The sequence below is a fragment of the Castor canadensis genome, chromosome 13 (assembly GCF_047511655.1).
Source record: "Castor canadensis chromosome 13, mCasCan1.hap1v2, whole genome shotgun sequence".
Classification (NCBI taxonomy): domain Eukaryota; kingdom Metazoa; phylum Chordata; class Mammalia; order Rodentia; family Castoridae; genus Castor; species Castor canadensis.
In genome coordinates this window covers 14,242,805-14,265,715 of record NC_133398.1, presented here as the reverse complement: position 1 = coordinate 14,265,715, position 22,911 = coordinate 14,242,805, and the positions used below count along the sequence as shown (strand labels likewise).

At 38.5% G+C, this 22,911-nt stretch overlaps 1 protein-coding gene across 6 annotated transcripts in view; it reads left to right on the top strand.

Annotated features, from left to right (window-relative positions):
* Cntrl (centriolin) overlaps positions 1–22,484 on the top strand; it is an 82,235-nt gene extending 59,751 nt beyond the window's left edge. For 4 of the 6 annotated variants that reach the window (XM_074051106.1, XM_074051108.1, XM_074051110.1 and 1 more), the window contains 20 exons: positions 1,045–1,253; positions 1,967–2,159; positions 3,246–3,376; positions 3,515–3,655; positions 3,758–3,884; positions 4,054–4,218; positions 4,995–5,154; positions 6,207–6,322; positions 6,404–6,621; positions 8,426–8,583; positions 9,846–9,919; positions 10,950–11,138; positions 11,801–12,026; positions 15,089–15,294; positions 16,318–16,458; positions 18,191–18,457; positions 18,626–18,688; positions 20,207–20,413; positions 21,619–21,702; positions 22,042–22,484. In XM_074051106.1, coding sequence (XP_073907207.1) covers positions 1,045–1,253; positions 1,967–2,159; positions 3,246–3,376; positions 3,515–3,655; positions 3,758–3,884; positions 4,054–4,218; positions 4,995–5,154; positions 6,207–6,322; positions 6,404–6,621; positions 8,426–8,583; positions 9,846–9,919; positions 10,950–11,138; positions 11,801–12,026; positions 15,089–15,294; positions 16,318–16,458; positions 18,191–18,457; positions 18,626–18,688; positions 20,207–20,413; positions 21,619–21,675 — 3,048 coding nt within the window. In that variant the 3' untranslated portion in view covers positions 21,676–21,702; positions 22,042–22,484. Of the gene's footprint in view, positions 1–1,044; positions 1,254–1,966; positions 2,160–3,245; positions 3,377–3,514; positions 3,656–3,757; positions 3,885–4,053; positions 4,219–4,994; positions 5,155–6,206; positions 6,323–6,403; positions 6,622–8,425; positions 8,584–9,845; positions 9,920–10,949; positions 11,139–11,800; positions 12,027–15,088; positions 15,295–16,317; positions 16,459–18,190; positions 18,458–18,625; positions 18,689–20,206; positions 20,414–21,618; positions 21,703–22,041 lie in introns of those variants that run through there. The other 2 variants (XM_074051107.1, XM_074051109.1) reach the window with 2 other exon arrangements.
* The last annotated feature ends 427 nt before the right edge of the window (positions 22,485–22,911 follow it).

Here is a 22,911-nt window from a genome sequence, read left to right as displayed (position 1 = left end):
TTACCTTTGGTTAATGGACTTAACCTTTGGTTAGTAGAATTTATTATCATTTTATTTTCATAGTTATTTTTGTACACACAGTTTTTAATTCTCCCCATTTAATGTTACAGACATTTCCTTGTGCTTTTACAAACATTTTTAAACAGTATTTTATTTATACACAACATTTATTTGTAGATACTGTAGCTAACTATAAATTCTTTTACCATGTTTCATATTCTTTTCTTAGGCTAGATTCCAAGAAATGATTACATCCTAATCACTAGATTGCTTTCTAAATTTTTGGTTCTAAAGCAATAAAAATTGCATCCCAAACTCTCTTTCAAACTCAGAGAACCTAGAGCCTTTGTTTTTTTCCTCCTTCATTTAGCATATTAAGGGAAAGACAAAAGACTTAAGTCACCTAGTACTAGGTCACAGTGTCATTTTAATAGATCAGACTAGTTTCTGAGGGCTTGAGTGCATTTTCATGATTAACACATTCTCTTGTGGTTTTTTCAGTGTACATTGTAATTTGTAGCAGTTCTGTCTATTCAGCACTTATTTTTAATCTCTTAAACTGGTTCTTTTACTCTCCAAAAGTACCTAACTGCTTATATAGTTAACCAAGTACACTTTTATACGTCCTTACATTTGCACATATTATTTCTTGAGCCTAGGTCTGTCCCTTTTCATTCATTCTTCAAAACCCAGGCTAGACACCTCTTCTCTGGGCAGCCTTCTCAGACCACTTCCCTCCCATGTGTCCAGAGGATGGAGAGACCTTGGTCTGTCTCTTCTGCTAGTCACTAATGTCATCCACAGGAAACTTGGTGAATGGCTCTCAACTGCAGTTGTACTGATGAAAAAGTTAAATTCTGCTAGTCCTTTTGGCATGTAAAAAATTGGTTTAAGTTTTCTTTACATACTGCAGTCTTAGACTCTGCTACCATTTTCCAGACCATAGATACCATTTTAACCATTTAATTTCAGCTTTGGGCAGGAAAGAGGGGAGGGACCCTCGGATGTTTGCATACTGTGTTTTTGTTTTGTTTTTTTCTTCAGGAGAATGAAGTTTCTAGATTAGAAGACATAATGCAGCATTTAAAATCAAAACAAGAAGAAGAATGGTGTCTGAGAGCATCCAAGCAAAAGTCTGAGAAAGAAGTGGAAGACTTGCATCATGATATTGATGGCCTTTTGCAAGAGAAGAAAGAATTAGAACTTGAAATAGAACAATTACATAGAACCATCCAGAAACATCAACAGCGAAAGTAATTATTTTTAGCCATTACATTTTTATAATTCAAATGAATATGCTCATTAAGATAACTTAATTGACTAGTAAAACTTTTTGAGGTGTTGGAAGTATTCTAACTATGAACTTCCAAAACAGTCAACACTAGCCACATGTGGCTGTGGGAACTGAGGAACAGAATTTAAATTAATATACTAGCTTTACGGTGCCATTTTGGAGCGTGCAAATCTTAAGTTTTCTTGGCCAGTAAATCAGATGTGCTCTTTTGTAGCCCCAGGTAGAGAATTAGCAGAATAATTACCTCCCCAGCTACTCTAGCAAAAAATATGTGAGGGTTCTTAACACCCCAACTCCTCCAGACATTCAGTTGATCTCCTGCTGACTGCATATAAACAGCTCTCCAACCCATTTCCACAACAACCAGTCACATTTCAGACTCCTGTAGTCACTTCCACCCTGGCCTCTTTTCTGTTGTCAAGACACTGCAACTCTCAGAATATACACCAGCCTCCACCCTGCCTGCTTTTGTTATCCTCCAGGGCTTGGTCTGAGCCACTTGCTTTCCTGTGCTTCCCAAGCATGGTGCCCCACACCTTGCATTTCTATCCTCTGCCTAAAATGCCTTTTCTAATCCCTGCCTGACTCCATCCTTTTTAGTAATTAGGTTACAAGTGTCCTTATTGTCTACAGTTAAAAAATCTTTTAATGTTTGATTATGTAATTTTTTAGGGACTTCATTGATGGAAATGTTGAGGGTCTTATGACTGAACTAGAAATAGAAAAATCACTCAAACACCATGAAGATATTGTAGATGAAATTGAGTGCCTAGAAAAGACCCTTATGAAACGGCGTGCAGAGCTCAGGGAAGCTGACCGACTCCTGGCGGAAGCAGAGAGTGAACTTTCATGCACGAAAGAGAAGGTGTGTCCTGTTGTTTGGGCATGAGCTTATTGTGGGTGAGATACTTAATGTTGTCTTCCTGAAGAACTCCAAAGAGAACAGGTGATAAAGATACATTTGTCCAAGTTAGATAGCCGGGTTCTAGGCTGGACTCTGGAAGTTAAGCAGCTGTGAGGATTTGAGTGAATCATGTAAGTCCTCAAGCTTTGCTTTCCTCATTTATAAATTCAGGAAGAATGTGTAGGCTATTCAGTATGAATTAAATGAAATAGCATCTCTAAAACTCCTAGTTATTTAGTTCCCAGTATGCCCTACTTCCTTACTCTGTGCTTGTCTTTTTAAATTATTATTATTATTCCTGGGCTCTTCAATCTGTCTTTAAAGTAGGGTAATCAGATTCTTATAAAGGTACAGTGGACTTTTTCTTCAAGTTGATAAATGAAATAGTGATATAAAATATTTTTAGTTCCTGGGCAATAGATTTCAGTTAATTTAGATAGATCCAAATTGAAATAATTTAAAAATAGTAGTTCCTCAGGTGTTTCATGTGGGTAAATTACATGAAATTCTAAGTGAAATGGGATTCTTTAGACCACAACACAGAAGAGAACTGGGGAAGAAAAAGAACTTTCCTTTATTGAACATCCAACATGGCCACAAATATTTATAAATACCACTTTATTTAAATTTCCTGGCAGTCCTATAAGAAGGTGTTAGCTCATTTTATAGATGCAGCTTAGAGAGGCTCATCAGTGGCCCAGAGTGACATAGTTGAAGTTGTGTCTCTCCGAAAGCTTTTTTAGTGAGGAGAGAATTCCGGGATGAAAGTTCCTTACCCATATGACTACATCAGGAACTACTATTTCTACATTGTTATTTTTTAACTTGGGTCTATTTAGATGAGTAGAAATCTATTGCCAAGGAATTGAAATGAATGTTTTCAATTATTAAAAAAAAATCAGTTATTTCAAAAAGAAAAAGATCATCTACAGTTTCACCATCTTCAAATGATTACATTTATTTTTGCAGAGGTGGTCTGTCTTTGTTGACACAGATGTAGTTTTATATACTTGCTCTCACAGTGCTTATACCATTTTTCTTTTCCAGACAAAAAATGCTGCTGAAAAGTTCACTGATGCCAAGAGAAACTTACTACAAACCGAGTCAGATGCTGAGGAGTTAGAAAGACGAGCTCAGGAAACTGCTGTTAACCTTGTGAAAGCTGATCAGCAGCTAAGGTAGGTGGAACCTCTATGTAACTGAAGTCTGTACAGTAAGAAGAAGGAAAAGTTGTTGCTAAGAAGATAATAACTGGCTTATGGTTGATAACGCATGTTAAGTCTAAGGGGCCAGGGGAATAAAGTGATGTGTTTTAGATTGCTTCAGGCTGATGCAAAGGACTTGGAGCAACACAAAATCAAACAAGAAGAAATTTTGAAAGAAATAAACAAAGTTGTAGCAGCAAAAGATGCAGACTTCCAGTGTTTAAACAAAAAGAAGGAAAAACTGACAGAAGAGTAAGTAAGGCCTCTATAGGGCTGCAAGGGATTTGTCTCAGAAGATAGCTGTTGGGTTCAGTCTCTCTTAAGGACTGCTCATGTACTGCTTGTGCCTTATAGGCTTCAGAACCTGCAGAGAGACATTGAGACAGCAGAACGCAATGAGGATCACCACCTTCAGGTCCTTCAGGAATCTGAGACCCTCCTTCAGGCCAAGAGAGCTGAGCTGGAAAAGCTGAAAAGCCAGGTATGGCAATAGATACCTGGAAAAGACAGTTCATACGTATGCTTTAAAACCTGTTTATGTTTTATAATTATAAAAGTAATAATTTGATTATAGAAAAGATTGAAAAATACAAAATAAAGTATAACTAATACATGAGGACTTTGTCAACTTTGCATTTTTCCCTTTTCAGGTGACAAGTCAGCAGCAGGAGATGGCTGTCTTGGATAGGCAGTTAGTACATAAAAAGGAAGAGTTGCATCTACTCCAAGAAAGCATGGTCCAGGCAAAAGCTGACCTCGAGGAAGCTCTGAGACTGGGGGAAACTGAAGTAGCCGAGAAATGCAGTCACATTAGGGTATGTTTTTCAGTAGGTTTTCTTAAGAGTCCTAGGACAATGCTATAGATTTATTTTGAGGCATTTTCATTGGTTCTCCCAAAATCAAAATATAAATTCCTGGGATCTTGCCTCCTTTCTAAAACCCCTTTGGTTTATGTTAGGTATCCATGCTGAGGCTTGCATGTGGGGTCCCTCCTATTGTTTTCTGGATATACCCATGTTCTCCTGCCTCTTGTCTTTCCCATTCCATTTGTTGTCCAGGAATTCCCTTGCTCCCCTGTTACCAGCCAGATCTCACGTGTTCCTCATGGCCCAGCTACATGCCACCTCCTCTAGTGACTTCCCTGACATTTTAATTTTTTCTGGGAGAAATTTTCTTTCTCTCCTGAGTTTTATAACTCTCTGTCTGAGTTAGTGAACTTCCTAGTCTTTCATGACCATGTTTATGTTCCATACCTTCTCTACATGAGGTACTGAGCCCCTCGAGGGCAGGAGCTGTGTCTGAATCAGCCATGTGTTATTTCTCTACAACACATTGCTTTGCAAATTATAAATGTCACATGTACATTTAAGTGAAGATAATGTTACTTTCTTGTTTCTGTTATACATATATATATATTTTTATACATATGTGTGTTAGTACAAAATACAGTGCTGTTCTTGACATAAAAGGCAAAAATGAGCATATTTCTAAAGTAGAATTTCTATGAAATGAGACAATAACAGAATTGGATTTAAAGGAATTTCTATTCATAATTTCATGGTGGGGGAATGGCATTTTTTTTAAAACACAGGAAGTAAAATCACTTCTGGAAGAACTGAGTCTTCAGAAAGGAGAACTGAATGTCCACATTAGTGAAAAAAAAACTCAACTTGCACTTATAAAGCAGGAAATTGAAAAAGAGGAAGAAAATCTTCAGGTAGTTTTACAGCAGATGTCTAAACATAAAACTGGTAAGTTTAAAGGAAAATAATCATATAAAGTGTAAGGTTAGAAACACCTGCATTGCAAGTCATAGAAAAATATAAATGACCTAATGAACTCCTTTTAAAGTTTAACCTTACTACTAATAAACAAAGAAAAACAGATTATAAAAGGAATGTAATAGTATGTTCTATCAATCAGTTCTATAAGGTTTATTTTAAAACAAAATCATCATATTCATGGCTGACCAGCATCTGCTGATGGAAGGGCCCTAATCATCTATCGAATGAAGTGAGCTTGGAATACTCTCAGGGTTTCACCGTTCTTCCAATTCATACCACTGAACCAGGGAGCCCATCTCTAATCTACTCTTCCAGATAGGGCAAGCTTTTATGAGCATTACAGCAATATTTATATTTTAAAAATTTGGAAACAGTGTAAAAGCCATATATTTAAGATTTAGTGACACACAAAAATACTCATGAAAAGTATAAAATAGGTAAGAGCTGAATGTGAAATACAACCCAGATTATGTTCAAAGTATGTGTGTGCACACATTACTGAGAGAAAAATACCTTAGAATGCTATGGTAATAGTCATCATCTTTGGATGTTGGATAATGATGCACTTTGATTTGTTTCCCATACTTTTTTGCATTTTCCACATTTTCTACAGTGACCAAATTATTTTTATAATCAGAAAAAGATTATTTAAATGTCTGTATTTCAAAGGTCAAAATACTATTATATAAATCTCATTCTATTTTTTAAGGTTTTTCTATGTTTAATCAACATTTTTATTCACATAAAATGTGCTTAGTTCACTTTTGGATGTAAGTGCTTTTAGAACTAGATCTTTGTTAAATATTTTTGTTAAAATGTTTTTAACAAATTAAATAATGTTTAGCAAGTTTTAGAAAGGTTCTTCCCATTAAAAATACAGTTAACTCCATTTTCTCAGCTCAACAAAATTTTTTTTATTATCTATTGTTTCTTGTGTCAGACAATAGAATTATTTTCATTTTGTAAATGTTTCCAAGTTCATTTAATAGTATTGACCATACTTTGTTTCTGTTTGTTAGAACTAAAGAATATTCTGGACATACTGCAACTTGAAAACAATGAGCTGCAAGGCTTGAAGTTTCAACATGGTCAGAAAGTGTCAGAGTTAGAGAAGACTCAGGTTGAAGTGCTAGAGGTAACAGCTAGAGACATCATACTCTTAGCAAACTGCAGGCTTTCTCTTTTAGGGTGCTTGAGTCTCTTTTATCTGATTTAGGAGAAACTGGAGTTAGAGCATTTGCAGCAGACAACTCAGCAACAGAAAGAGGAAGTAGAGTGGCAGAAGCAGCTTCTTGAGAGGGACAAACGGGAAATAGAGCGAATGACTGCTGAGATGCACGCATTACAGTCATGTGTTGAGTGTTTGAGCAAAGAAAAGGAAGATCTCCGACAGAAATGTGACATCTGGGAAAATAAATTATCTCAAACCAAAAGGTGAGAGCAAGAACAAATAAACTTACAGTTGGTATCGTAATTCTCTAATAGCATTTTGGTGACTTTTCTTCTTATCCCCCCCTCCACACCCCCAAACATTTTCTAAACATCCTATTGTTTAGAAACATCCTATTGTTTTCAAGTGAAATAATACATGCTAGAAATAAATGGAAAAATATACTTGGTTCATTGATAAGAAGCTAATATTGTTAAGACCTAGTTCTCAAATTAATCTATAGATTTAAAACAATTACAGTCAAAATCTCAGTAGGCTTTTTTTTTTTTTTTTTTTTGGTAGAAATTGACAAGTTGGTTCTAAAATTCATCCGGCAATGCAAAGTACCTAGAATAGGATTTATACAGTTTTTAGATACAACACAAAATAACTTTTGAAAATAATAACAAAAGTTTGGGGTAACACTACCTTATTTCAAGACTTTAATAAAGCTATGATAATCAAAACTCTGTGGTACAGTAGACAAGTACATCAAAGGAACAGAACAGAAAGTCCAGGAATAAACCTGCACATATGGACAACTGACTGACAAAGGCATCTTTTTAGTGGGAAAAGATAGGCTCTTCAAAAAATGTTGCTAAAATAATTGTACATCCAAAACTAAAGAAATAAACCTTGACCCATACTTCATACTACATACAAAAATTAACCCCAAAAGGATCATAAATATAAAATTTTGTGACCTTGGGTTAGGCAAAAATTTCATAGGTATGATATCAAAAATGTGATTCATTAAAAAATGAATAAAATTGGATTTCATCAAAATGTAAAAGACGTGCTCTTCAGAAGACACTGTTAAGGTAATAAAAAGGCATGACACAGGTTAGGGATAATCTTTGCTACCCTGTATATGGTGATGAACTTGTATCCAGAATATATATTTCACCCTCAAAGCCTAATATAAAACAAACAAGCCAGTTTTTTAAGTGGGCAGAAGATTTGTGCATGTGTTTTGCTATAGAAGGTGCATGGTGGAAAATAAGAATTTGAAAAGATCGCCATCCTCATTAAGGAGATACAAGTAAAACCACTGCTAAGTACTTGCTACATACTTCATTGTGTTAGTAAAGTGCTTTCATACGTGACCGATGCAGATGTGAAATGATATGACAACTTTGGGAAAAGAGTTCAGCAGTTACCTAAAAATCAAATATCCACCTGCCAGAAGATTTAGACGTTCTACCTGTAGGAATGTACTCAAGAGAATGAAAGCGTACTTTTACACAGAGTATGCACAAATGTTCATAACAGCTTTAATTATAATTTCCCACAAGTCTGTAAGATGGTAAGTGAATAAACAAATTGTGGTATATGTGCATCATGAAATACTACTCAGCAGTAATAAGGAAGAATCTCCAGGTAATTGTGCCGAGTGAAAGAAGCCAGATTAAAACAGTCCGCACAGTATACCTCCATTTATATGTACAAGATTGCATGCTCATGCCTATCTGTGATATGTCGAAATCCTTTCATACGTACAGTTGTTTCCTGCTTTTTCACTTCTCAGAGTTAGCAATCAATTTTTATTGCTCAGATTTTTGGAATTCTGAATGTTAGTTATGTTTTACCCATAATTCTTATAAAACTTCTATTTAGCAAGTCACCTTCCAAAAAAAATCTATTTAGAAAGCTGATAGGAAGATTTCTTTTAAAAATGAGTTCAAGAGTCTTAAATTTTAAGATTTATAATCATTCAGACTTTGCATAACTGTATATTGCAAAATGGTAGCACTATTTCTCAGTCATGTCTTGTGTGTTTATTTAACAGTGATTTATTCTGTGTGGTAGGGTTTTAGCAACTACAGAAGAAAACAGCAAAATGGAACAATCAAACTTAGAAAAGTTGGGATCGAATGTCAGAAAACTTCAGCAAGAACTAGACCAACTAAACCAAGACAAGCTCTCACTGCACAGTGAAATCTCAGCAATGCAGCAGCAGCTGCAAGGTACGAGGGAGGCAGCAAGACAAGAAAGATGGGGGTGCTTTCCTCATTTGTTAGATTCTTGATTTACCTGTTTAATGTTTCTTACAGAAGTAATTCATTCTGAATATGCTAAAAGCCTTTGAGTCAGATACTTCAAATAAGACATACGTGATATTTTTTTTCATTCTAATTCATGTTCCTTAGAGAACAGTTTTAAAACATAGCAAAAAAAATTAAATAATAATTACTATTGACTTCACCCCTCAGAGATGATTCCTACTAACAGTTTGGTGAATATCCTTCCATGTTTTTCCTACAGTGTGTGTGTATAGTTTAATGCAGATAATAAAGATGTCTTTTATTACCAAATCATTGATTTACTTGAGAGAAATAGCCATGTAATTGTAGTTAACGATGTACTAAGCATTTTCTTTCTTTTTTTTCTTTTTTCAGTGGGTTGAACTCAGGGCTTCACACTTGCTAGGCAGGTGCTCTACCTCTTGAGCCCCTCCACCAGCCCTTTTTTGTGATGGATTTTTTTCGAGATAGGGGCTAAAGGATTATTTGCCCAGGGGTGGCTTCAAGCCACGATCCTCCTGATCTCTGCCTCCTGAGTAGCTAGGATTACAGGCGTGAGCCACCTCACACCTGCACCTGGCACATTTTCTCATTGAATCCATGTAACAAAGCCAGGTGTGATGGTGCATGCCTATAATCACAGAACTTGGAAGGCTGAGGCAGGAGGATTACAAGTTCAAGATCAATCCTGGACTGCATAGAGAGACTGTCTCAAAAACAAAAGAAAAAAATTCTCCTAACATTTTTATGAGATAGAAACTTATTTTACCCATTTACTTAAGAGAAAAGTAAAGTTTACTTTTCTTGTGACTTGCTCAAGGTCACACTGCTAATAATTGACAAAGCCAGTACAGATAGAAAATTTATCCTCAAATTGTCTTCTTGAAAGGTTGAACCAAATTTACATTTCCACCAGTAATGTAGAAGGTACCTGTTTTTAAAACATGAACTTCAGCAATACTATTTTATAAAACTTTTTGTGAGGTTTTAAATACAAAGTCTGTAAAAGCTGGGCTCCAAGCCCAAATCTGGACTGTACATGTAATTATCTTTTGGTCTCTAATAAGATAGTGTGGCGTCATCGTTAGCTTAACAAAAATAATTTTAAATTCACTTCTGATGTACTTTGGTGGTGGGAGGTGCTGGTGGAAATCTGGTATGGACTTATAATACATATTTCTTATTTTATGAAAATGTTTCTATAGAAAAGCGAGAAGCAGTGAACTCACTACAGGAGGAACTAGCTAATATCCAAGACCATTTGAGCCTAGCAAAGCAGGTAAGGTTAACACGTGTAATTTTCTAATAGTACACTACAGCATACGGACAAGTGCTGGACATAACAAACACAAGTAGGCTGATCACTTTCACACCAGCTTGTCCCACAGGCCAACTCTTGATTCAAACAAAGTTTTACTCAAAGCTGGTAAATAGAGTGATGGCTAGACCAGAGCCCAATAGCAGTTCCTCAGTATCCTCTCTGGAGGCTTTAGGGACCAGAGGACAATCTCTTATCCATAGTATAGGTGAGGCCTCCAGACCAGTTTTGATTTGATTACTCATCGACCTACAGGAGTAACTGCCAAATCTGAGCCTCCATCTTGCCAGATGTTGAATAGAACAAATTCATGGCCCTTGTACTTCTGATCTTCCTAAAGGTAATTCAGTGTTGTCCTGTGAGAATAGTGCTGAAATTTAAATTTCAGGGAACATCAAGCAAATTCTGGGCCTCAGTTCCTGTTGTATAGATTAGAAATTAAATATCTAAATTGTCTTCTATATTCCTTCAAAATTCTGTTTCTGAGATATGTAAAACCTAAAAGTCAAATGAGTCTGTCTTTAAAAAAATCCCACAAAGATTCTTATAAATATTTTCCAGGTTAAAAATATGATTAATTTTTTCAAGTTGTTTTTAAACCTGTGCAAATACTTCAGATGGTAACAAAATATAACTTGGTTCATTTTCAACAAGAATTAAGCTGTGTTCATAATTTTTCTTAATTTTCTGAACAATCCTGTGTTGTTCATAGAATGTGGTTTATCCCCATCTCAGTGACAAAGCAGCTAAAGCTAAGAGGAACTGAATCCCTTATTGAGGTTGTGTTATCTTTTGTCATTTTAGTTTTTAGGCACTAAAAAAAGGAAAGCCAATGAAGTTGAGTCCTGAGTACCTTTGTTAAGTTTGTTAGATGATAAAGGATATGCTTTCATACTTCTCATTTTGTCAGACCTGGTAGAGAGGCTGGATTGGCACTGGGCCCTCCTAGTAAAAATGGCTTTGTTGTTTCAATGTGTTCTTCTGCCTGAAGGACCTGCTTCACACCACCACACGTCAGAATGTACTGCTTAGTGAGCAGACCCAGCTCCAGATGAATATCAGTGAATGGATAGAGAGGTTTGAGAACTGTCAGAAAGAAACAGAGTCAAAACAACAACAGCTTCAAGTGCTTCAGGATGAGATCAAAGAAAACAAGCTCAAGCTAGACCAGCAAGAAATGGTACTACACAGTATGATTGTGTATAAAGGGAACCATTGTGTTCTTCTGTGAGCCTTTCCCCTGTGGTGGAAAGCTGCTGGGAAGGAGCCCTAAGGGACTATGTATCTTCCCCACACCCCCAGGTCTCCCAAAAATTAGACAAGCTCTCCTCCAACTGAGCTGATCTCTAGCCTATGTACCTTCTAACTATCCTGGGTAATCAGGAGTTGCTTTTATACCCATTTTTGAACCATTAGAGTCATATAGGACATTGATCCTAAAGAATCTTTTTGCTTTCTTTTTGGTGGGACTGGGGTTTGAACTCAGGGCTTCACTCTTGCACTCTACTGCTTGAGCCACACCTCTAGCCCAAAAAGGCAGCTGCCTCCCTATCAGGGAATCAAACTGCTGTTTCCTGTGTGACAGGCAGAGATACTCATCATTTGCTAACAAGGATGGCAATGGTCCTGTAAAGAATTTTAATGGCCACATGCCATTTGCTGCTTGGGTCCTCTCCTATCATCCTGGCCAAGTGGCTTCCTAGGCCCTGCTTGATCTTCTTTACAAAGCAATTTTCTTTGCCCCACGAGCTGTTTTCTCCTCTCTGCTGAACTAGCATCTGCCTTGTGTTCACCTGGGACAAGTATTTGTTATTTTATGACTAATTCTTATTTTCTATGAAGATGTTTCAAAGACTCCAGAAAGAGAGAGAAAGTGAAGAAAAAAAATTAGAAGACAGTAAAGTGACACTGAAGGAGCAGCAGGAGCAGCTGGAAAAAGAATTGATAGACCAGAAAAGCAAACTGGACCAGGTGCTCACACAGGTATCCGAGGCCGAAGAGCGTGTCAAGACTCTACAGGAGAAGGAGAGGAATGGGGAGACTCTGGAGAAGACACTCTCCCAGGCCAGTATGTATTCTGGGACTGCATCTGGAGCAGGGCAGGGATGGGAGTGGTGGCTCTGCTGGACTGTCTCATAAAGGAGACCCAGGCCCCAGCTAGAGCCCAGGAAGGAGGAGAGCCCTGTGAAGAGATAATGAACCAGGCTCAGAGAGCCAAAGGAAATTTGTATCTCTATGGAGAAGACACTCAGTCCTGAGACTGACTAACAAGTCTAACTTTATCATATTGCCTCCTCACAGAAGTGAAACAGTAGGCAAAAGTGCCACAAGATACTCTAAAGTGCATTATTCAGGAGCTTTGGGAATAATGATCCGTTTTGCCTCAACCAGTGAAAAAAACAGTATTAGCAATTCTGCCTCTGACCACAGTTGGCATAAGTGCTGCCAGAATATAGGTATTTGCTTTTGAGTTAGTTTGCTCTCTCTTGAACCATATGTAAATGAAGTTGAAGCTGGGCAAAGTGGCATGTGCAAGTAGTGCCAACATGTAGGAAGCTGAGGCAGGAGGCAGTTTATGAGTTCAAGACCAAGCTGAGCAACATAAGTGAGACCCTCACCCCCAAAAAAAACAAACAGTGTTGTGCATGTTTTGCCAGGGGGCAGGGTTTCTTGTTTTGAGTTTTGGGAGCAGTTCTTTCTCTTTTTTTTGTAGCACTGGGGTTTGAACTCAGGGCCTCAAGCAGCACTCTACCATTTGAACCACACCCCCAACCCTAAAACAACAACAATAAAATAATAATGAAGATGATGTGAAAATCTAGGGTAAATGATCATCAGTAAACAATTTTTCACTTGGGCATAGGAGCTCTTGCCTATGATTCCAGCTACTTGGGAGGCAGAGATCAGGAGGATTGCAGTTCAAAGCCAACTTGAGCAAAAAGCTAGCAAGACCCCATCTCAAAAAAAACAATTAAAAAACTGGGCATGTTGACTCCTATCTGCCATCTCAGCTTTGAGGGAAGTGTAAATATGACGATATGTCTGGGCAAAAGTGGGAGCTACTATTCAAAAAACAGCTAAAGCAAAAGGGCTGAGGGCATGATTCAAAAGATAAAACAACTGCCTAGTAAGGGCAAGGCCCTGAGTTCAAATCCCAGGACTGAAAAAAAAGTAAGTAAGCAAACACATGGGTTTTTTGTTTTTTTTCTTCTACCTTAAGCTGCAAATTTTAATGATACTCAGAAAATGTGGATTTGGGCATCTGAAAGTGTTATCACTCCTTTTCCCCTAGGAACCCATGTTATACCCACACACAATCTTTTGACAAAATGAAACTAAATAAATATATTGAGTTCTGACAGTTCTGACTGTTCCACAGGTGTTGGAAAGTAAAATCTGGGCAGGGTGCTATTCGACATAAGGTGATAAGAAAAATATTTAAATGTCATTTTTATTTATAAGCACTTTTATTGAGTACTCACTATGTCCCTAGTGTTTGCATAAATGATTCAAATTGAATACCAAGAAATACGCCTCCTTATTTGTAAAATTGTACTCATGCCAGTGTAGAACCAGCTTCAAATCCTGGGCTTCCCACTGCACCACCTCCTATAAGGAAAAAAAGCACTGGTATGTCTCCCTTTATTAAAATCAAGGGTTAAAAAAACACATTTCAAGGGCTGCCAGAGTGGCTCAAGTGGTAGAGCACCTGCCTTGCAAGCACAAGGCCCTGAGTTCAAAATAAAAAAAAAAATATGCCTAGTCCAAGAAAAAAGCACATTTCAAGTCAGGCATGGTGGCTCATGGCTATAATCCTAGCTGCTCAGGAGGTGGAGACTGAGAGTTTTACAGTTCAGCCAGCCCTTTTCATGAGACCCAATCTCAACCAATAAAAAGCTGGATGAGGTGGCACACACTTGTCATCCCAGCTATACAGGAGACATAAGTAGAGTATCACAGTATGGGTCAGCCAGGCATAAACATGTGAGTCCCTATTCAAAAGATATTAAAGCAAAAGGGCTGGAAGAGAGGCTCAAGCAGTAGAGCACCTGCCTTGCAAGCATAAGGCTCTGAATTTAAACCCCAGTTCTGAGGGAAAAAAAATTATAGGTAGATAGATATAATCAGCTATTCAGCTATTGAGGGGAATGAAGGTTCAAGGCCAGTCTGGCCAAAAAGCTAGTGAGACCCTATCTCAATCAATGAGCCAGGCAGTGGTGACACATGACTGTACCAGATACACAGGAAGCTGAGGGCAGGACAGTTGTGGGCAAAAAATGTGAAACTCTCCCTGAAAAATAACTAAAGCAAAAAAAAAAAAAAGAAAAAGAAAAGATGGTAGGGGGCCTGGGAACATGGGTCAGGTGATACAATGCCTGTTGAGTTCAAACCCCAGTACTCAAAAAATTCAGCAGTCTGTTGCATGTTTCCAGCGCAGGACTGGGGCTGTGCTTACTCTCCCTGGTTTCAAAGGAAAGATAGATACTGTCTGTCATTTTGGGATCAGGCCCTCCAGGAACCAGTTTCTTCAAGAGGTGCGCTTGCCAGGTGTGCTAGTGCATACCTGTAATCCCATATACTTGGGAGGTAGAGGTGGGATGATCAAGGCCATAACAGGCAAATGCTTGAGATCCTATCTGAAGAGCAAACTAAAGTAAAAAAAAACCGGGAGCATGGCTGGAGCAGCAGAGTGCTTGTCTAGCAAGAATGAGGCCCTGAGTTCAGTTTACCAAAAGGAAAAAAAAAAAAAAAGAGCTGGATGCTCGCGGCTCACTCACATAATCCTAGCTACTTGGGAAGCAGAGATCAGGAGAATTGTGATTCGAGACCAGCCCCTGGCAAATAGTTCTCAAGACTCTTATCCCGAAAAAACACATCACACAAAAAGGACTGGTGGAGAGGCCCTGACTTCAAACCCCAATGCAGCCAAAAAAAAAAAGAAAGAGAGAGAGACTCCCTTTATCTGAGCCTTTTAGAGACTCCCTTTATCTGAGCCTTTGAAGTGAGTCAGGGAAGGCTTATGGATGCAGTATTGGAGAGAAGTGCCAGAGTGGGTAGCACGTCTCCGTCAGGCAACCTATCCATGAGGGACGGGAAGCCCTGCCACCCTACTAAAAATGCTCATTTCAGAACAGAGGCTGTCAGAGCAGGAGCAGCAGTTAATGGAAAAGTCATGTGAGCTGCTGGCCCTCCAAAAAGAGACAGATGCCATGAGGGCAGACTTCAGCCTGCTGCGGAACCAGTTCTTGACTGAAAGAAAGAAAGCTGAGAAGCAGGTGGCCAGTCTGAAGGAAGCACTTAGGACCCAGCGGAACCAGCTAGAGAAAAATCTTCTTGTGAGTCCCTTCTGGGAGGGTGGTTCATGAGGAATGAGTAAATTTAGATTTTATAGGGCTGGAGGAGTGGCTCTGGCACTAGATCACCTGCCCAGCAAATGTGAAGCCTTGGTTCAAACACCAGTATTGCCAAAGATAAATAAAATAATACTTTAAACTGTAATGCCACTTCACTATATAAATAAATTACCCATCAACCCAGCCTCTAACCCAGCTGTTGTTATTGTTGTACATTTATGCATAATTTGTTCTGGAAGCTTTCGTAAGTTTTGCCTTGAGACTAGGCCATAAGTCCAAAGCAGCTCTGGCTGCTAGCTGGGAGACCATCCTGTGAACAGAGTCAACAAAGAGTAGAGAGTGCTTTCTGCTATGAACGCTGCTATACCCCATTGCAGGGATACAGGGTGTTAGAGAAGGCTTTGTACATTTTTTACACAACTACAGTCAGTGTTTGAAAGTTTTTCTCATCCTGCCTTTTTCAGTTAGCATCAGATTTAATTAATCATTATCTTAAAACCAGGAAGCTCAGTCTACCATACTGTTAGCCCTAAAATAAATTTGGGAGGTGATAATCAGATCATTCTAAACCATTTGTGGAGGCAGGTGAGCACAATGAACTGCCCCAGAAGTGGATTTTCCCAATGTTCTCTGGAGCGATTAATGGAGCCCTGGTGTGTAAAAGGAACTTTCAAGCACATGTGGTTCCCAGATGGAAACTAATGATTCGATATGATGATTATAAAGGTAGAATATCGATGTCTAAATTTAATCTTCCCACTAACCCTAGGATGATGGAAGCTCAGAAAAGCAAAGTAACTTATCAAAGATAATGCTGCAGATCTAGGATTCAAACTTTGGGGTAACAGACTCTGATATATGTACTCCCAGCTATACTTTCCCTACCCCCAAAAGGTAGACTTACCACCATTCACAGCTTCTCTAGCTGTGAGGACTAGATGGGAAATGAAGTTACAACATCTCCATGTCTTGGACCACTGAGTCATTTTTCTCCTTCTGTGCTAGGAGCAAAAACAGGAGAACAGCTGCATGCAAAAGGAAATGGCAACAATTGAACTGGTAGCCCAGGACAACCATGAGCGGGCCAGGCGTCTAATGAAGGAACTCAATCAGATGCAGTCTGAGTACCTAGAGCTCAAGAAACAGGTGTGTGCACAGGACCCATGCAGGCCAGCCTGGGACACAGGCTCAGTAAACGTGTACTCCCCAGGGCTCACACAGGGTGTACTATTGTTAGTATCATTTTAAGAGGAATATTTCTTTAAGGAAATTGTGAAAAGCTGATTGTAAGAATGTTTAAATTTAATCTTTCTTCAGCCTTAAAATTTTAGAAATGTACCTAAAAGAAAAAAATATTTGTTACCCAAGAAAAAAATATTTGTTAAAAATGAGCTGTTAAAATTCTCAACTTCCATAAGCTTGTTAGTTCTGAAAGAAAAAAATTAAATTCTTTAGCATAAAATTCTGTCATGTCCCAAAGAATTATGTTAAATTAGATTTTATGCCAGAAGCAAGACTATAAAAAGCCAAACCCTCAGGCAAGTAAAAATGGTCCAGGGGAAACCTTTGATAGCATATAATGTAACCAGATGGAAAGCATAAGACCCGTGGATGTTTTCTCCAGTCCTTAGTGTCAGCATTGGGCCACCCCTGAATTCTAGTGGAACTGACACAGCCGCTTGGTTGGCCTTGCTATTCTTTATTCTTTGTATAACCCCAGTGGCCTTTCCCTTTTCATCTGTGCTGCCAGTGCCACCATTTGCCCCAACACACAAACACCTTTTGACTCAAGAAAAAGTACTTTTTAAAAAGTTACTGAAAGGCTATAAGCTCGATATTAATCAATAGATCCCTCTGAAAATTTGGTAGGGCAATTAGCAGTACAGTAGATACAAATCTTACCTTCACTAAGCTCCTTATGAGGAGAGCCACATAGAGTAGACTCAGGCAAAATCTCTGCACTGGCCAAACCACCTATAAAATGGAAGCATTTGACCAAATCATTTCTAAGGTCCCTTTCTGCATTCACATTTATAATCCAGGTCACAGCTGGGAATGTGGCTCAAATAGTATAAGCCAGATCACTTAAGACTTGAGTAAATAATGTTTTTCTCATTTGAAGTTTCATTACTATAGCTGCTCTTGGGTACCACTAAGGTGTTTCATGTAAATTCTCACTTAGTTCTCATCTTTCTAAGCAGAAGGTATTATCTCCATGCATAAATGAGGTAACAGGATCAGAAGTTAGCCAGCTTGCCCTAAATCATATTGGTAATGTTTGCTGGAATGAGATTGGAATCTAGCTAACTCCAGACAGATTTATTTCTATAGAGTAATTCTCTTTTAAGGAACATTGTGCACATGCTTTTATAAATGGAAGTTGCTCCAATCAAAATGCCAATAAAATTGTTTACTTGGTAGCTTGTAGACTGTTGAGTATTTTAAAAAGCACAAGTTTTCACAATTACAATAATGGTACAGAAGTTCCTCAACTTGCAGTTGAAAATATTGAAGTTTAAAACACCTAACCTACCACACGTGATACTTTTAACAACATAGTACAATGTAAAGTATTGGTTGTTTGCCCCCAGGACAGAGTGGCTGAGCAGGAGCTGTGGCTCACTGAAGCTACCCATCATCAAGAGAGAGTAGGACTATTACTTCTCCAGGAAAACACCAAAACTCAAAGCATACTTTCTTTTGAATGTGTATTGCTTTGCACCGCATAAGGTCAAAAAATCGCAAGCTGACCATCAAAGTCAGGGATTGTCTGTAATTGGTATTTATAGGTCTTTGAATGCAAGACACATTAAATAACTGAATTCTAAGTAAGTTCCAAACTTTTCCGAATGGTAATTGACCCTAACTCGCTATACAGATGGCAAACCAAAAAGATCTGGAGAGAAGACAGATGGAAATCAGTGATGCTATGAGGACACTTAAGTCTGAGGTTAAAGATGAAATCAGAACCAGCCTGAAGAATCTCAACCAGTATCTTCCAGAACTACCAGCAGATCTAGCAGCTATTCTGGATAGAAATGAAAACCTAGGACCTGAGTTGGAAAGCTTGAAAGAGAACTTTCCATTCACCACAAATGATAGACCTTTTGAAGAAAAACTGACCTTTCCCCAAGGTCACATAATGGTAAGGTTTATCCTGCTATTCCCTGAAAGATAATTTGGTTCCCACCTCCTTCAGTTAAGCAAAAACCAGATTTTTGAGGGTGCTAGAGTAGGAGGAGGGAAAGACTGGTTGGCTCCCACTCTTAGTACTTGGTAACGCTTTGATGTTTCCCTTTTCCTCCTGAAAAAGGATAAGCACTGGCATGGAGAAGCACTCCGGGAGAGACTGCGTCACCGCGAAGATCGACTCAAGGTTATCTTTTTTTTTTTTTGAAAAAAAAAAGTAAAATAGTTGGTGCTTTGGGGAGAGTGAGAGGAAAATTCTCACATTCATGTGCTACCTCCACTGTATTGCAGCACTCAGAGCAGCTTATAGATCACACAGTAGAAGCTCACAGAGAAGGTGACATTACACTGCTAGTAAATGGCCCTATTCAAAACCATAAATTTGTGAGCTGTTGGAGTGGTTTAACTGGTAGAGTGCCTGCCTAGCAAGTGTGAGGCTGAGTTCAAACCCAAGCAAGACAAAAAAAAAAAAAACATGAGTTGAATTTTGGTATGTTAAGTCCAAAATTAAGGTAATGCTGCTTTACCTCAACTAAAACCAGTAGAAACTAGATGTTTAGGAAATAGTGCTTGTGGAAAAGTCTGGGAATACTGGTAAAGTAGTTAGGCCGGAGTAGCAGATAAGAAATTGACTCAGAACATGTTGAGTTTGAAGGCCTTGTGAGACAGCTAGTTAAGATCTATCTTTAGGCAGCTGAAAATGTGTGAGATTTAGTAGTCATTGTTGGCCTACAGATTTCAGGGTTAAATCCAGGCGAGGCAATACACAGCTGTAATCTCAGCACTAGGGAGACTGAAGCAGAATGATTGTGAGTTCAAGGCCAGCCTGGGCTACATACCAAGACCTTGTATCAACCCCTCCAGAAAAAAAAAAAAAAAAAACACATATTTGGGAGTAAACAGTATAGGTGGAATACAAAATACGAAAATGAGGTAGAATGAGTAAGACCAGGATCAATAGACACATTGTCCAGTAGCTGCTGTGTTGATAGCATATACAGAACATTCCTATCATTGCAGCAAGCTCTAGCAGACAGCACCGCTACCAACTCTGAGAATCCCTCAAGTTTATAGCATAATGGAAATCAAGTGACACTGAGGATTAAATACATAGTGAGGAGACACTGAAGATACTAAGTACCAAATAATCATCTAGTTCTCAGTAGACAAAGGAGAAAGAGATGAGACAGTAATTTAATGGGAGGCAGAAATCCCAAACATTGTTGCAGTACTGATGCCCAGTACTGAAAAAAAGAAAAAACAGACGGAATAAAAAGCAGGATTAATAGCTGAGCACCAGTGAGTCACGCCTGTAATCCTAGCTACTCAGGAGGCAGAGATCAGGAGGATTGAGGTTCAAAGCCAGTCCAGACAAATAGTTTGGGAGACCCTATCTCAAAACAACCCATCACAAAAAAAGGGCTGGTGGAGTGGTTCAAGGTGTAGGCCCTGAGTTCAAACCCCAGTACCACAAGAAAAAAAAAAAAAGCTGGTTAATGACAACACAAATGGTAAGTTTATGTACATGGAGGGATGAAGGGTATCTATCTTTCCCTAGTACCTCCTTCAACTTTGAAAGCACCTTCAGCAGTCATTTCTACTTTATGACAATTGGATTTGCCTATCAAATGTTAAGCGTAAGGAAGCAGTCATTGGTCTGGTATATTTCAGTGTAAAACCCTCAATTTATTCTAACATTTTTCAGGCCCAACTTCGACACTGTATGTCCAAGCAAGCAGAAGTATTAATCAAAGGAAAGCGGCAGACAGAGGGGACTTTACACAGTTTGAGGAGACAAGTTGATGCCCTAGGGGAATTGGTCACCAGCACCTCTGTAGATTCAACATCATCACACAGTCTGTCTCAGTTGGAGTCTTCCCTTGCAGAGGACTCTCATCTTGGACAAAGTCAGGTAAGAGGAAACACTTAAAAGAGTTTTGTATGTTACACAGGAAGTTCTTGAAAGCTTAGGGGGTACAAGATCCAGGGAAGATTCCAGATCTAAATGCCACCTTCAACACTGGAAAATTCGTTTTAACAAACACTTGTTTTTTGTGGTCCCTGGGAAAACTCAAATCACCTGGCTTATAGATATAGGCAGTTACTGAGGAAGTAGATTAGAAATGGAGACTGGATGACCTAGTAGGGCTGTAGTCAGTTCTACTCTTCCTGTCCTCCACTGTTGGATCTCCTAATTTTCTACTTGAGAAAATGTTTTAGTTTAGTCTGCTGGTCTCCCTGTGTCTTGGGGAAAGATGACTATGATGGGACCTATTATTGCACAACAAAAGTTTAATGCAGCCCTCTTAGCATAGGGTGCATATAGAACTGAATTTCATGAAGGTGTGAGCCTCAGATAAGGTTAGTAACCACTTAGGAGAAACATGGAATATCCTCATGCAACTGATAAATAGGAAAACAGTATTACTGTCAGACAGAAATACCTTCCATTTTTGAGTGCCTATTCTGTGTACCATACTAAACATTTTACATATAATATCCCATTTAATCTTTGCATCTTGAGAGGTACAAATTATTATCTTATGTAGGTAAAGAAAATGTATGAAATGGTAAATGACTTAGGTCAAGAACGGACAAAACCAGGACTTAGGGACTGAATGATCTACCTTCACCACAGAGCAGAATATTGTAATGGTTGTAAACCACAAGGAACATTCAGTACAGTTGCCTCTTTAGTAGACCCAGGGGTGGAGGACAAGTAACTTACGTAGGTCACGCAGCTGATTAGCAGCAGAGCTAGTTTGAACATGATTACCTTAACACTTTGGGGGATGGGAGGGGGGATACTCTAAAGACCTAAACCATCGTGGGCCTCAGAGAACACAAGACGCAATGGGCACTGAAAAATAGGAGGGTTTCTCAGTTGTGAGAGAGGAGCACGTGGAGATTTAGGAGCCAGGTTGTTATCAGCCCAAGATGACAGCTAGAAGAGTTCAGGCATCCTACGGGTAAGAAGATAACACTGGAGGCCCAACAGTCAGGTTATTAGAACTGTTTAAAACTCTAGGGTTTCGTCCATGCTTATGTGGGATAAAGCTCTGAACTAGGTTGGGTGCTGGCTTCTGAATCTTAACATTTTATTTTCCTTCTTTTCAGAGCTCCTTCCAAGTTCTACAAGGTCCATCAGAACCACGAGACAGTTACAGACACTGATGCCGTAACAGGCTTCCTGCTCAAAGGGTATGTTATAGAGACCTTTAAACTATCACTTTCAATTGGAAGATCTTTAATTCTAACAGTCTTATGAAAAACAACCTCCTAACTTTTTATCTCATAATTTTGTAATGGCTCATCTTAAAACATTTTGGGGGCTGGGAATGTAGCTCGGTGGTAGGGCATGGCATCGCCTAGCATGTGCTAGGCCCTGGGTTCAATCTCCAACCCTGCAAACAAAATTCCAAAGAGATACTCACATTTGTTATCTTACCGATCAGTCATCATGTCACCATTTAGCTCTGTTAATTGAAGGCTGTTTTCATGATTAAAAGAATGTAATTATACCTTTTTGACTTCTTGTAGGAAAAGAATACTCAACCAAAATGAGCACTGCCTCACATCCATCTGTCTGGGCAGACAACTTCTCCACTACCTCACTAACTTCCTAATTGGATTGCCATTTGGATTTGTCAAAACCTAGTGTACTAAGATGCTGAAAGTCCACTGTAGTTTACTTTGGCTACGTCATTAATGCCAAGATTTTCACAAGTCACTTGTACATATGGCAACAGTTATATGCAATTTAAACTGGGTTCCCAATTTGCTGAGTTTTATTTTTTTAATCTTGGGATGTATTTTTATAAAGCCAGTGATTTTAACTGCATTATCTGAATCCAGACATTGATAAATGTAGTTTAAAAAGAAAAAGCCCCTTTTCTTTTATATAGTACCCAGTTATTTTTGGATTCTACTTAAAATCTATTTTTCATATGAAAATAAAAGATACATTTAATTTGGGTCTGTCATCTTTTACATTTCACAGGATTTTCTTTTATGACCAAGAAAATGACAATATTCCAGATGGTTTTCTGTCTTTTACCTGGAGGTTGATGGGAGGACACACCAATGAATATTTCATGATTCAGAAAGACCTGTTATAAAACAACTGCACTTCAAATGCTTTTCCTTAGCTAAAAACATTAATTTTTTCATGGAAAATTAGGAATGGTTTATACTTTTGGAGACTCTGACTCAATGATAAACTCATGCTATTCAGACTTTCAAATACTCGAACTTCTATAATTAGCAGCTCAACTCTACGACCTATACATTTCTTTAAAAACAGCAACTATCACATTTGTGAGGTAGGAGAACTGCCTCCAAGCTATTCCTAAGAACTGTCTCGGTCACTAGACAGCTTCTGAGCCACAACCAGCATCTGACCATGTTACA